This window comes from Mercenaria mercenaria, chromosome 6 (assembly GCF_021730395.1).
Source record: "Mercenaria mercenaria strain notata chromosome 6, MADL_Memer_1, whole genome shotgun sequence".
Taxonomy (NCBI): Eukaryota; Metazoa; Mollusca; class Bivalvia; order Venerida; family Veneridae; genus Mercenaria; species Mercenaria mercenaria.
Window position 1 is genome coordinate 76909325 of NC_069366.1, and position 15654 is coordinate 76924978.

Sequence of the window (15654 nt, forward strand, 5' to 3'; positions counted from 1 at the left end):
ATCAAGGCTAATACTTGCGCAGCATATTATCAGGTCAAGGATGGCAAATAATTACTAGAGAATATCTGATTGGCTTTCTCACAACAAATCAGAACATGGTCCAAAGATCTAACCTCGTTTCACGGAAAAATAACTTCTCAATCCGTATGTAACAGGATGTTTGTGTAGTGCCAATTACAAGTCTTTAATGAAACCGGAAATCATTAACGTTAACAAAAAGCGCCTTCATTTAACTATTTAACTGTTGAATTGTTGAAGATTTTCATTGTTGTTCAGTAGTTATTTTGAAATAAAATGAAAATAAAGTTATTAATTATCTTGTGGATGTTCTTTGGCGTGAACTGTTGGAGACCGTTTGGTGTCCGTGAGTTGTTTTTTGTTGTTGTTATTGTTGTTGTTGTTGTTTTGTTTTGTTTTTTGTATTTTATTTTTCAAACATAATTATTTTAGAAATAAAAAAGGTTTTGCTGTATATTAAATAGACTGCAAATAAGTTTTAGTTACGGAACTCTTCTAGAATAATATGCAGTTCAGTTCTGTTTATCAAGCAAACTTGAAACTTTGCATTGCTGCCTTACTGGGTTTACATGACTTGTTTGTCTTAATTTGGAATATTCAGTTCGGTGTATCGATAGATGCCTCATTAACTAAATCATAAAGATGGGGAATGTATGTAGTAGAGTAACTCGGAAGACGATACACTTGAAACACCGGAAAACCTCCAAGGACCAAGTGGTTAAAGTCGCTAATTAAGAAACGTGTCACCTACCGTTGCGAGTTTAAGCTCCGCTCGGTTCGATCAAATTGTTTAATGAGAGGAATCCATATTATTCCGGAAGTGTGGCGCTTCAATCCTTGTAATCAAACCGCCTGAAATATACCTTGAGAAGCACACGTAGTCTCTTCCACCCCCACACCCACCCCAACCCCCATTAAATTTGTCACATGACCTAAATTATATCAGGTTGGGTAATAAAAATCTATTTAACACTTACTCGAGTTCTAAGAAAAGTCAGCTCGCATTTTTATGTTAAGAAAGACGATCCAAATTCATCTTTAATATTAACTATCTAAATTTTCTTGCGTATCAAATATAGTTGTTTCAATGCGCGATATCGGTGTAATACATTCACTACAATTGCCTGAAAAAATATTGTCTCTTAAATACACGTCGTAGTAGTAATCTAAAGTTATGATATATTTTGTATTATGTTTTATCAGAGAATAACTATGCAAAATTAATTATGTCATCCTAGGATATATACACATTTCATTCTGAGTTGTATATTCATTCCAAAAGCACATGTCATTTCAACAAAGATGCTGCATATTTGATTTTTTCATATTATATCATAGAACGACGATGTGAAATGGCTGGTCGTCTTGCGAACAGTAATTATGTAGAGACAGGAAATATCAGAGTGTATACGTGTAAAGATCACCATGTGAGCAATATTCCAGGACTGTCTAAAATTCAGTTTCGATGCAGGTTTGAAAGGAAGCTTGGTGCGTTTGTTTGGAAAGCAACGGCCTCGAAGTTTGAGCCAACTGGCAGCATTAATCTACAAGCCGTCACATGTGAATGTAAGAATTTACAGAAATTATCATATAGTTCTATCTTGCCTAAACATTATATTGAAAATTACAACTATGATAAATGACAACTAAAGATTGATACATTTTAAGTCATTTTTTTTTTTGTATTTTTTATACAGTCATGGTTTTCTGCATTTTATATTATGCTGTAATCAGGTCAGTTTTCTGACAGGTGTATTGTCTTAAGATAATAATTATAGGTTATTAACTTTGTATGTGGATATATGACTTCTGCAGCGGTAATATTGGGCGACTTCAGGAGCGAAAGAACGAGTGATTATATCCACATACAAATTTGATAACCTTTTTATTACATACCCACTATCAAATAATTAGTTTATGTCTAAATTATCGTTCTGTAACGAAAGACAGGAAAAATACGAAAAAAAAATTCTCCGAAAATGTAATAAACAAATCAATCTGACGTACATTAATATTTTCCGCAAATATGACGTCCACTTGTTGTCGCAATGTGCGCGTAGACGCCATGGACGTCACGCGATTCTTTCCATTACAACGTTAAGAAAACATTCTGCGTCCGATATGAAAGCGTTCCACGTCAATATGGAAAAAATATCGCACGATCGCGGTCCATTGAATCTCAATGGAAAATAATTTTAGGTATGTAATAAGAATGCTCATGCGTTTTCACAACCCGTACACTGATACTAGTGAGTAAAATAAATTAGCCTATTTTAATAAGAATTATAGGTCGACATATGCATATTCATTCAACGTACTGTCTTATCTGTTGCAGAGTTCCAATAATGTTAACTCTAAAAATTTACTGAGTGATTGCTTAATTTAATGTCTTATACATTGGTGTATTGTAGAAATGCAGTAAAGATAGTATTGAATAATCTTATGTTTACTTTAAAAGATAGTAGCTAGATCTAAGATGGATTTCTTTTGTCAGTGAAGAAGGAGTGCATGAACCCTCCTGTCCCCGACAACATGGAAAGGGAGCAAACTATTAAGTACCAGGCTGCGGTTTCCCATAAAGGGATACCAGAGGCACTTGACACTTTCTACAGTGGCGATACTCTCAAGTACAGGTGTAAACATGGGTAAATACGTTTTGTACAGACATTTATTACTTGTTCTTTGGTAAATTATTGTAATGTAAAAGTGATTTCAAAATGAAAACTATCAAAGATATTTTTCACTGAAAGAAATTAAATGGCTAAAATTTTGTTGTAACAAGATTTGTTTACGTGTAAGGCAGAACGGATATTTATTATCAAAATATATTTCCCCTGAGTAAAAATTTAAACTATAGTGTTAACGAGTAAAATATAAATAAATCTAACGTGTAAAACAAACACATTTTCTGTTTCCTTTATGTATGATAGTGTTTTTAAACAAATTATAGCCGTTATGCCCGCGAAACGGCACGTTTATTGTGTCATGACGTTACACTATTGTTACGTCACTGTATATCTCAGTTTAATAATTAGTCAAATAATTCTATGAAACTCCCACATATTTCATTAATGTTGAGCGTATTTCTGTATGTTCTTGTAAATTTTTAAAGTATATGTAAACGTCTTTATATCTCATCTGTTGTATATTGTAAAGAATTATCTATTGTTTAATTTCTTCAGAATAGCATTCATGTGTAGATCTTGCATATTAGCTAATCTACCAGTATAAAATGATATTTTATTTCACTGATTTATTCCATTATTTCGCGGAAAATCATAAAATAAGGAAGGTACCGTCCAATCGTGAGCACAATATCTTACATTTTCACTTGTGACAAGTTGTGTACATACTCGTATTACATCTGATGATCAATAGATAATTACTAGACCCACTAAAAGTTAAGATATATGCACCTACTTCGAAACGAAGAAATTGTGTCCTTTGATTATTATATGTTCCTTCCTTTGCGCTCATAATTAATTCCATACGTGTTACCTACTACTTACCACTTGATTTTCTCATTCCGGGGAAAAGCGGGGAATGAAAACATGCGCTGGCCCGATGATTAGAGATAAAAATGTCACCGGCAGACATGTAATGTCATTTTTTTTCTTTTTCCAAAGATATTGTTAATTATAAGACCGCTCATGTAGTTAATGGCGTCATAATTATGACTTCAAACTGTCCGCAAGTAACTTACAATTTTCCTAGGGAAAAGTTGAGGTAAGCGGCCACCGGGGTAGTCATGTCTTTCCCCGCTAGGTAAGCAGGACTATACTCTCTGGATATCATTTTCTTTCCGAGCTCAGTAGACATGATCTGTACATCCGTTCTCTTTTATGTTTTTTTACTTTACATTATCCGAAGGTTAAGTAAAACAATATTTCTGGGTTTTTTTGTCAAGACTAACCTCAATTTTGCACAGTCATTTCATTAACAGCTTTTAATTTTAGTCCATTATAAAACTCGTAATGCTTACACGTGGATTGACTTCACAGTTTTATTGTCCTATTCCCTAGAAGTGTTTTCAAAGTATGGATGAAGTTTTCTTGACTCCAGCCTGCAAAACCCGTGATAAAATAGGGTTATTATAACAGTAGCTTGATCGGGGATGCAGTATTCACCTCGAGTGGATTTTGCCAGATTGGATCTCACGAGGCGCACAAGCGCCGAGTGTGATCCGACCTTGCAAAATCCACGAGAGCCGAATACAAAGTTCCAGATCTAGCTACTGTTATAATGACCCTTTTATTATATACCTTTACCATTTTGATTCTTGTTTTGTTCTTGAACGAAATCGTCAATAAATGGAGCATGGTGAAGTTTTTATGTGCGCTTTTTATTGAAATGTGTCGGGTCATGCATATTAATGAAAATAGTCCGGCAGCATACAATACGGAAGGTACAATACGGAAATTAAAATGTACAATACGGAATTTTTGTCTGTCTGTTCATATTTAATTGTGAAATACAAGCAGATTTTTTACAGAATTTATATAGGTATATAGTAAATTAAGGTATGTGCAAACATCGTCAGAGAACTAGGACTGCTCAGTCGTACTTTTAAATACTGGTTATAATATTTTAAGTTGTATCTTACCAGTTTGGCTTACATCATTTGATCATACAATTCAAAAGTAATAACTGACTTTTTTTTGGATGATAGAAATGTGAGAATAAAAAATATACTTACATTCACTACAATTTATATAAGAAGAAAGGTTTATTTTCATATAAACAACATTAGTGCAATATCATGTGTGATTCGTTCCGCGAAGTTTCAAGCGTGATCCGATCTCACGTCATTCGCACCAAAACATGAACAAAATTGCATCATTTAAAAACCTCTTTCACAATTGGAGACAAAACTTTCACAACGAACGTTAAATGATAGCTAAAACTATTTTTTCTGATCAAAAGATAATAGGTAAGGGTAGATTTCTCGGAAGCACAGAGCACCACAAACACAACCTCAGAGCCGCGCATTTATAGGCCCACAACAAAAAGAAGCTGTAACGGAAAATATTATTTACTTATAAACGGGTTGCTTCAAAAATCCAACAAGTACATTTTAACTTTATGCAAAATATAGAATAAGTGGGGAGGAAGTGGTAGATGTAGAAAGTTGGGGTCATTGAAGGGAAAAAGGGAATGCGTTCCTTAATCACAGTTACCCTAAAACGTAAACCACAGCAGCCCAGACACTCATGCACAAACATAACTAACTTATATAGATAAACAGACAAGTAAGATGTAACAACAATGTAGGGCACCAACTAGGACACACAGACGCACAAGCACATACACGCACACATATAAGCTGGAAAAAACAACAATCGGGCACCGCTTAAGGATTCCGACTGGGCACGATAACTTACTCATAGTAAAAGGGGAGGGGATGCCAACGCAAGTGAATGCAAATGCAAGGGGAAAGGATGGGAAAGGGCGATAGCAGGGTGAGGAGAAAGAGGAAAGAAACGTTAACACCAAACTTGTCTCTACCAAACAAGACAACATACGCAACACAAAATACAAGACGGACAAAAATAAGATAAAAATAGGGGCACCGCCTAGGAACGGTCAGTAACCTATATAAAAGAAACTAGGGGTTTAAACGTATTTAGCGCATGCCAACCTCGCACTTACCTAATGTATATATAATTATTGCCCGCTGAGAAAGGCTCTGATGTAAGTGAAAAATATTAGATTATATTAAGTAAAACATAAAAAATATGGTAAATATATGGTATAATTACACCAATGTACTCAACAACTTGTCTGAAGTCAGAGCACCAAGAGCCTAACTTTTAAGAGCACGACTAAGAAAGCTGCAAGACAAAATCCCACTACCTCCGTCCGTTCTATGAAGGACTTAAGAGAAAAGTGTCAAGAAGTCTTACACATTATTAGTCATCGCACCATCAGATAGGACAGCGTAGCGATTAAATGTGGAGGAATCAAACACCAAATATGCACTGTGCTTCACTATTTTCGCATTATATCCTCTTTTGAAAACCTTTACAATTTACAAATATCTGATTAAAATAAGGACTATGTTTAATTTTCCGAATTTTATAAAATACATTTCCATAGTATCCCGGGTGTGTAAGACCAAGTTTTAAAAGTGTTTTAAGGTTAGTATTATATTTCTTTAACAGTTCGTACGACCTGTGGTAAAATTTACTGAAAGCTTCCCGTAGCTTATGATAACGGTAACCGATTTCTACAATTAAAATCGGCAAGCTCTTGCAAAACGAATAAGTTGAAAATATAGACACCGTATGATGTTGCTCGAGGGACATCTCCATCAAAGTGGGGGAAGTTGACAATTTCAAAATTAAAATCGTCTCTTTAATAATATTTTTTCGTATCTAAAACTGGATTGACATGAAAATATGATTTTTTCTTTGATTGAAGACTATTTGAAATGAAAATCAGAACCTATATTTTATCGGAAGGCGAATTGCATTTTTTAATGTGGTTGTTCTATTAAGATGTTCAACAAATCGATATCCCTAAATCAATTTTGATTTTCAGAAGAAAGGAAATGTAAATATATATAAGGACTGAATGTTATTTTTGTTTGTTTAGAAGGGAATAAAACACAATGGAACTTCATGGATTTGCAAGGCCAATGTGGCTTATACCCGTCTAGCATTAAATTCTTAATATAAGATACATAAATAAATGTGTATAAGATTGGTTCCACCAGCCACATTTTACCTTGTCATAAACTACTAAGGTTCTATAAATCTTCAAATATTTGTACGAGAAAATAAAATGTTCTTAAAGAGACCATGATTCCGCGCTACTAATTTGATACTCCGGATGGTACTTGTGTTTCATTTAACAACATTTTCTTTTACCAACGGTTGATGTAAAAAAGTCATTGAAGCCCCTTTATATAATATGCAGAGGAAATTTGAAATATAAAAGCACATGTCTTGTAAGTGTATCCGACATATTGATACTGATTCCCAAAACAAAATGAAATTGGCAGACAGATGACTGTAAAACATTGTTTAAGTCTAAAGATATGGGCTTCTTTTAACTTTCCTTTAAAATTATTCCTTTTCGTTTGCTCTAGATATAGCTTGCCAAATGAAGCTGATTTACTCACTCTCGAAGACTATGGAGGTTATGACTACAACTATAACTACGGATGGTATGGCTACAATTATGATTCATATGGAACAACAGAAACGAGTACAAGACAATCTGTATCTGAGGAGATAACATGCGACTTGAACGGACGTTGGAATAACTTAGAGGTCGAAGAGTTGTATTTCGGGGAGTGCAAAGGTATGGTCATGTTGTAAATGAAATAAATAATCTTTTTTATTTTTTTTTTTTTATATTTCTTATTGATTCATCTTTACTTAATTTTCCAATTTTTTTTTACAGAAATTCATTGCGATGCCACACGGTTTAATAACATAAGAAATGGCAATATAACAGATTATAAGGAATCGTATGGATTTCTGGAAGAAATGAAGCTGATTTGTGATGAGGGATATCGTTCAAAAGATGGAATGCATTCGGTCGTATGTACCTCGCCGTCAAGTTTTAATAAGATTTTGTTACCGCAGTTTGGATGCGAACGTAAGTAAACATCTGGTTAGGTGAATGCTAAACAGTTCTATGTGTTTCTTTATTTATATGCATTTACGCCTCTTTTCCTTTCAACGTCGATCTGTAATCTCAATACTAATGTTTATTGTGTAAATATTGAACTAGTATAGAGTATGAAAATTAATGCATGTTTATGGTGATTTCCTAACCATCTAAGTTTTATTCAAATACGTAATAGCGACAAAGGATAATTAATATCAATTGGAACTCCAAACAATGGTTTTATTTAACGACAAAATCACTATTTTGGATATACTATTTCTTTAGGAACAAAGGATAATAAACGTTTATTACTTTGATCTAGTCTTGTCTCTTTACCCAGTAATGATATTTAACGTAATTTGAATATTTAGCGATAAAGTGTATGGAACCATCCAATCCCAGAAATGGTCGACTTCGTTTGGGCGGGGTGTTTGTAGGTGATACTGCTACATATGAGTGTGAAACAGGCTTTAGATTGATAGGGAATGAAAACTGGACATGTCAGCCTAATGGTAAATGGGACCACGATTGTGTAATATGTGCAGGCGATAGTAAGTAGCATAAAATATGCTTGCTTAAAATCATCATGTGTTAGTATATAAGTTTAGATATGAGTTATATGCAGTTCTTAGGCCTTATTCTAGAACATACCAAAGTTTCAAAATTTCCTTTTTACAAAAATAAGTTAACGTTGATATGGGTCTGAGGTTTGTTATCAACAAGAATCTGCTCCTATTTTGATTTGTCGAGTTCTATGCGACAAATTGATCTTCTTACATATTTGTTTAGGAGTAAACTGTTTTATTTCATATATGAAAACGGACATGATGCTGCTTGGCATATAATCTATATAATTATACATCTGACATGTATTCCTAAATGTAGATCTGCATGTTTAAAAGAAATAAATAGTGTTCAACAGTGCAGAAAGTTAAGACAGCACTTTGTTTCAAAGCATCATTGTACCCGAAGGCAGTCAGCCAATAAAAAATATGGGCGTCTTTTTGTTAGACTTATTTGCAAATATTTGTCTTCCGTTCAATTTTCGCAATGGGCTTCTGTTGGAAAATCTCACTTTTGATGACCTTTTGGCGTGTAGATTTTAATGAAACTTTTCATAGCTGCAATTAGGTCCGTGCGCAAAATTTTTCAAAATTACCCAAAGTCAGTTCTTATATTCCTGCTTATTCATGTTATTATATTGAATTATTTTAAACCAAATCCTATCTGTTGTCACAATTACCCGGTAGACAAACAATAGCAATGACAATTCAACAAATTGATAAATCAAATATGATAGATTGCCTGCAACATGTATACTATTCGTACACCTTATATACTTAATTTACAGATTAAGCTATCGGTATATTATCACTAAAATAACATGCGTTCAAATTTTGAATTATCCCTATCTTAATTTCAAGACGCTGACAGTATTTTCAGGTTCATACTGTACGCCCACATGTGTCCCTCTCGGTGCACACTTAACGTCGATAGAGGACACAGGCAAACAAGGCGCGGTTCTAGAGTTCACTTGCAAGTCTGGGCATTATTTTGGAAAATCTGAAACCAGGACCTGTATGGAAAATAGGCAGTGGAGTGGATCGCCAATTGATTGCGCAGGTCTGCATCTTTCGTGAATATGTTCATTGTGAAAACAAGTTTAATTGAGTTTATATTGCTGTCCTTTTTTATGAGAAGCATATCTTGTTAAAATATAACTAATTTAGCATGAATTTTGTCTTGTTGGATCACATTCTTACAGTCATACAATTTATTGTAAGGGTGATTCAAGATCTACTGTAAGCAATACTAATGTCTTCAATTTTCGTGAAATACATGGGTTATCGTAGGTTGAAATATGCCACAAAAATTTCACTATTAATGGATCGCGATAATTTCATTTTAACGGTACTCGGTAAAATCCAAAAACAGGTAAAGCAGGTGTGTTATCCGATAAGTGGTGTTAATTTGTATATTGTAGTATTCTTAACACTAAATACGATCCTTTATTCCAAAACAGATTTATAGTCTAGTGGATAGTGTCTCGGACATCTATTCTTTTTATGTGTGTATGGTGTAGGTTCGAGCCCTTCTTTTTTTAAAATGATTTTTGCTTATTCTATTTTGCAGGTTTTTGTCTATATCGTCTTTTGTATTTTTTTTCTTTCATTCTTTTTATTTATGTATGTGTTTAATTATTATTGCAATGTATATAGATTCAATGTCTATTCTAATAAGAGATCCTCTGAAAAATGTCAATAAGTACTCGGTATAAGTGCACGAGAAAATCACGATATAAATAGTTTTACATGAATTCCTTCTCCAGATAAAAACATGCTGGAAAAATAAAAAAAAAAGTAGCTCGTCCTGTATTCGAACCAGCACCGTAAGCTTACAAATCATACGTATTAACCACTAGACCACGCCGCAACTTGCATTGGTTTTGCGATATAAGATATTTGTCATATAATGTGTCCACCTGATTCCCTATTTCATTGTTATGGGTTAATCCGGTATTAGTAAATAAAGGCCACAGTTATCGCGTTTTGTTAATACATTATTATGTCTTCATTGACGTTACCATACACGGTGTCATGTAGCCATGTTATTAGAAATAATCAACAATTTAAATTTAATGACGTCATTGTTATATGACGTCATTGTAACGATCTGTAATATGTATCAAATAATCGATAATAAGTAAGATAAATGATTCAAACTATGAGAAATACATCTACTTAATGTGTTAGTCACACTACATCGTATAGCGTTAACGAACGCCAAACGTATAGAAACATTAGGGCAGAAATTTATCTGATGACGAAAGGCATCCCCCGCTGCTGCTTGGTGCTCTCACGATCGGTGTATTGGGCGCATGAAACGCTAAATGACCGCAAGATTTACCCATATATACAGGACGAACAACGTTCAAATAAAGGATATCACTGTACTAGTCACGGCTTTTACCGCGTAAAATGTAAGCGCAACGCATTAGAAACTGACAAAACGTTTCTGTCAGTTAGCGTCCGTTAAACATACTTACATCCGTTGCATGTCCGGTAGAAGTCCGGCCGTGAATCAGTTCCATCGGAAAAGAAAGGGTACAAACCAGCCAAGTACAGAACAGGGAACGCACGAGTAACGAACAAAACGCATATCAGTACACCTAACGGAAAACTTTATCCGGTGGTCCGGTGGTGTACGTTCTTAATTTTGAGCGTGCTCAAAACCTTCCACCGGATGGAACGAACATCGCCGGACAAGGATCGCAGGCACCGCATGAGAAAGGGAAAAGAAACGTATGCGAGCGGACACGTACAGATTGAAAAATCTGTTATACTTTAGACGTGCGGTGTAGTGTGACCGTGACTTTACCAGCTAAGTTTCTTCTCCCGTTTTTCTATGATCCTGCTTCTATTAAACTAAATAGAAGTATCAACATCTCATATTATTGTCAATATTGTATGAATGTTTACGACAAAAAGCCTGTAGGTCTATACTAAATTATATATTTGCAATCATAAACTTGACGGGCATAAAATGTTATATACTATCAGAATGAAATGGTTTGAAGAGAATAATCAATTTTAACTTTTCTGAAATACTGATTCGATAGTAATGTAAGGAACAAATTTTGAATTCATACGTGAACTTGTTCAACTTAAACGTCTTTCAGCATGTCTCAAGAATAACGAACTAAGTACGATTTATATCACAGGGGCATCACTATTTGATCCTAATGTCGGATTTGAACTGCTATCCGCATTAAAGCAAATTCCATATAAAGACAAGGCACACGACCTCCGTAAGACAGGTGTAGTCCAATCAAAGACTATAAACGTTGGCGCAAACGACGGCATTGATGTGTACTTGCTGGTTGACATATCCAGAAGCATAACAGAGGAAAAATTCAACGCAACAAATCAATTCCTGTCTGCTTTACTCCCAGAGGTAAGAATATCTTTCAGCCTTTGAAGATTAAACATTTTTTTGTGTGTTAATATGTAAAGCTGATATACGTTTGTTGTAATTGTAACTGTTTTTTGTGTCTATACTTGATGTGGATTTAAACAAAAAGTATTGTAATGTTATCTACCGTGGTAAAACATGTATTGTTACAGTAAGATTTTCTTTCTAATCCAAAATGATGAATTCCTACAAATAGGGAAACACTTTAAATTTGTCATGTTTTATTCGCATTTTACAGATTAATATCATTGTATTATCAATATTATTCAAAAATCTAATCATTGAATACTATCCCGCTAAATGTATATTCAAAACTGTACGAAAATGAAAACATGCACAGTGCAGAACGCCTTAAATGAATATTTTTTCAGCTTGGTTTAAATAGTGCAGAGTCTGGCACACGCCTTGCGCTAGTTTACTTCGCTGAACATGCGTTTACAGTATTCAACCAGCACACTTTAGGCAGGGATCGTCTTTTTAGGTCGTATGAAGAAGCCGTTGAAAAAATCAGGGAAACACAGTTATCGATTTGGGATATCAAGAAGAAAACAAGTAAGGGATTCTCTGCTAAATTTCTATAATCATCTTGTACATCTTTCAATTTGGACAGTATTATTAACTGTTAAAAAGGGTTCCTTAACAAAAAGATACTGACTGAATGGTGAACAGTGCAGATCATGAGAAGATTGCACGGATGTGCAGGTTTGTCATGATCTACACTGGTCGCAGAGGCAGAATCAGTCGTGTCCAGCATGCAAAGGCTTAATCTTGAAGCACAATTCATTGTATATATAAATTTGTCATTTCAGCAATGTAAATATCTAAACTTATTTGCATTTATATTTTTAACTGTTAGAATAGCACATTACACATTACAATGTATTCATGTTTTATACTAACTTATGAACTTACGAAAAATGTTTAGTTATATGTGCAAGATTTCGGACAAGTGTAATAACGGATAATATTTCTTTAATATCCGGACTTATGGCCCTGTTTAGTGTTAAATAAAATGTTGTTCTTTTTTTTCAGAATGTGGAACTGCAATAACTACTGCCCTTGAGAGCATCGTCAATGATGTTGAAACTAAGACGGTGATGTTTCAGATGGGGGTGCCAAATGTACGAAAAGCACAACAAGTGCTTATAATACTCAGTGATGGTATGTTATACTTTTCGCTGTACAGTGAATCCAATTCTAGACTTATTTTCAGACTGTGTAAATAAGTTTCAGCATACAGTACAATCTCTCCAGAGCGAGCGGCCCTCTCTTAAGAAAAACCTCTCTAAAACAACAACATCATAATTTCCCTAAGCGGAAATATACTACCAAATTTACCTCTCCAGAACAACAACCTCTATATAACTGTCAATATCTCCAAAAGGGTGTTGCTCTACAGAGGTAGCACTGTAGTGTATCTTTTGAAATGTAATTAAGGTTGTTCTGCACGTTTGATAAACCAGAAGTCATAATGTCATTTTTCTGGATGCTAGTATAATATATAGCCGGGACCAGAAAGATTGAAAGAAAAATCAACCCTCGTATAAATACTATTCCTTATGTATATTTATAAACATTGCAACTTAAATTTCTTTCTAAAGATAAAGAAAATGATAATGAAATGTTCATACGTGAAAGAATTTCAAACCATTACCTTAAAATCAGCTTGCTTGAAAATATGGATCTCTGAAATCACGGGCAAATATTTAAAAAAAAAAAACACACGCACTTATATTATCTTATTTTACCATAAAATAGATAATACATTTATTTACATCTGTGAAAGAACTACATTAAAATCTGTATTGCAGAAAAAAGTTTCTGGTCGCGAAAAAAAGTCATAACACTTGTTATTTTCCAACATACTCCCATTATGAAGACTTTCGTAATGTCAAGATTGTTCATGTGAGTCTAGCGAAAAATCATGCATACGACACTGTCTATTTTATTTTCAGTAGTTATATCCTGATGTTTGAAATATCATATTCTCATCCGTCAGAAGTTCGTCAAAACCATGAACCTTTGATGTGATTCTTCCGATTACTTGGTGAGCATGGACGCTCGTTACTACTGCCGGGAGTGATTTAAGTCAATCAATGATTGTGGGAAAATCACTTTCATAACATTTTCTCCAATAGAAATTTTTCTATAATGTATATTTTAAATAAACACATGGGCTACAAGATGGTGTAATAAAATGTATAGGTCCGTGTGCTTATTATTATTTTTATTTTTTTTTTAGATATTTGACCAAGATTAAAGTGAACAGCACATTTCGACTTATTTTGAAAACATTATTTTGAATTATTTAACGTGTCAGATGTTTTAATGTTATATTTTAAGTTTTATTTACAAAAATACTCAAAGTGCCATTTTGATAAATTTACTCACAGGTTGCCATTCATTCATAAATTGATTTTCATTTCCGTACGCCGAATCCAGGATTTATTCTACGTTTTCCGGATAAATGACGTAACGCCATCACTTCCCGTTTATCAAACGTCAGAACTACCTTTAACTGACTTTTGAGATGGTACATTTCCGGACAATGAGCCAACAGTATGATCGTTTTTTTTACCTTTTAGTCGCACTGGATGCAGACTTGATAGGATTCCGCAACTCACTAAAACAGCAACAAACCGTATAACCTACTATTATTCAGTCCTACCAACTGAATGTACCTCAACAATCAACCATATGCACATATGTTAATATGCAAATATGTTCCAAAGCATCCATTCTAGGCTGGTATTGCAAGAAACTGCTCCGACTTAAGCTGTCATTCGTTGGAATTTAAATAGCAACAGGCAGCGAAACAGAACTGATAGCACTAAAGTCCGGCTGCAAAACTGTCTTCCGGTAGAACTGTTCCAGTCATAAACTTTTCTAAGAATGCAATGCTGAGCATTTCTCTGCCCAAATTAAGTTTATATTCAGTATAATATGTTACAATTTTCTCTGTGAAGTGCATGACACATGGGTATTATTTATATGATAGAGTACATTCCTCTTGTATTCAGTTATATGTATATTAAGTATACAAAATAATACTTCAACTTAGTGACTTTCATCAACCCATTCAGCACCACATGAACCTCAAGAAAACAGTACTATTCAGGTACAATAAAACTATACTTCAAGTTTAATAGGTTGACTAAGGCATCTCACGAATAAATGTGTATTCACAAATTTATCTGTTAGCTGTGTTCAGCTTTCATTATTCACTCCATTTTCGGTGTATTTCAAAGTTTTAAAAGACACAGTTAAACATCTTTTTATACTCTGGAAAAAGCATGTGGTGTGAACGTAAATACATAACATTCTGTGCATATTCCTACATTAATTCAGTAAAATGTTTAGACAATAAACATATTGTCTTAGCCTCCTATACGTCATTGTCAATTCGTAAGTGTACAAAAAGACTAAAAACCAAGGAAAAGTATCCAACATGGAATGCCAAGTTGCAAAACGACAACCATCGCAAATCGCAACTGACAGCATGCATTACTTGTATTTCGTAATTGTTTAATGTAAATCAAGTGATATTACCATCACGGAAACAAGAAAATAAGATAATCTGTGATGGGTCTTTAACAATGAAGTATTTGCAATTTAACTCGCAGGTATAGTGCAGTTTTCTTTCAAATTACAGGCACATTCACTACTATGGGTGACCCTTCTGGTACAGCGGATCATTTGAAAATGTTTTATGAGGTTGAAATTTATTCTATTGCTATTGGATCTCCAGAATTAAACAAATACGGATTTGAAGTGATGGAAAATCTTGCGAGCAATATTGAAAACGAGAGCCACTACTTTGAAATTAATGGTTACGACTCAGATTTGGCGGCAGTAACTTACCAGATGATTAATCCAAGTAGGCAAACCTCAATAAAAATGTTTCGAATTTCTTTACTTGTGCAAAGAATCTGTTCGCATCTTTCAAAAAGAGAGATAATCTGTATTTTGTTTATTGTTGTATTTCAGATATGAGATCAAACTTAAATCGATAAATATATATATGAAAAGTTCTCTGTATTATTTTTT

General features: G+C 34.0%; 1 protein-coding gene across 2 annotated transcripts; it reads left to right on the forward strand.

Moving 5' to 3' along the window:
- Window positions 1–247: 247 nt before the first annotated feature.
- LOC123548468 (sushi, von Willebrand factor type A, EGF and pentraxin domain-containing protein 1-like) lies at window positions 248–15638 on the forward strand. 2 transcript variants are annotated; one of them, XM_053546369.1, is made up of 11 exons: window positions 248–364; window positions 1357–1584; window positions 2513–2663; window positions 7109–7323; window positions 7426–7623; window positions 8007–8186; window positions 9070–9258; window positions 11357–11589; window positions 11979–12159; window positions 12640–12768; window positions 15260–15638. In XM_053546369.1, the coding sequence occupies exons 1-11, from the start codon at window positions 295–297 to the stop codon at window positions 15598–15600; spliced, it is 2115 nt and encodes a 704-aa protein (XP_053402344.1). In that variant the 5' UTR covers window positions 248–294; the 3' UTR covers window positions 15601–15638. The 2 variants fall into 2 exon arrangements, with proteins under 2 accessions (XP_053402344.1, XP_053402345.1); XM_053546370.1 differs by having other exon boundaries at window positions 9079–9258.
- Window positions 15639–15654: the final 16 nt, after the last annotated feature.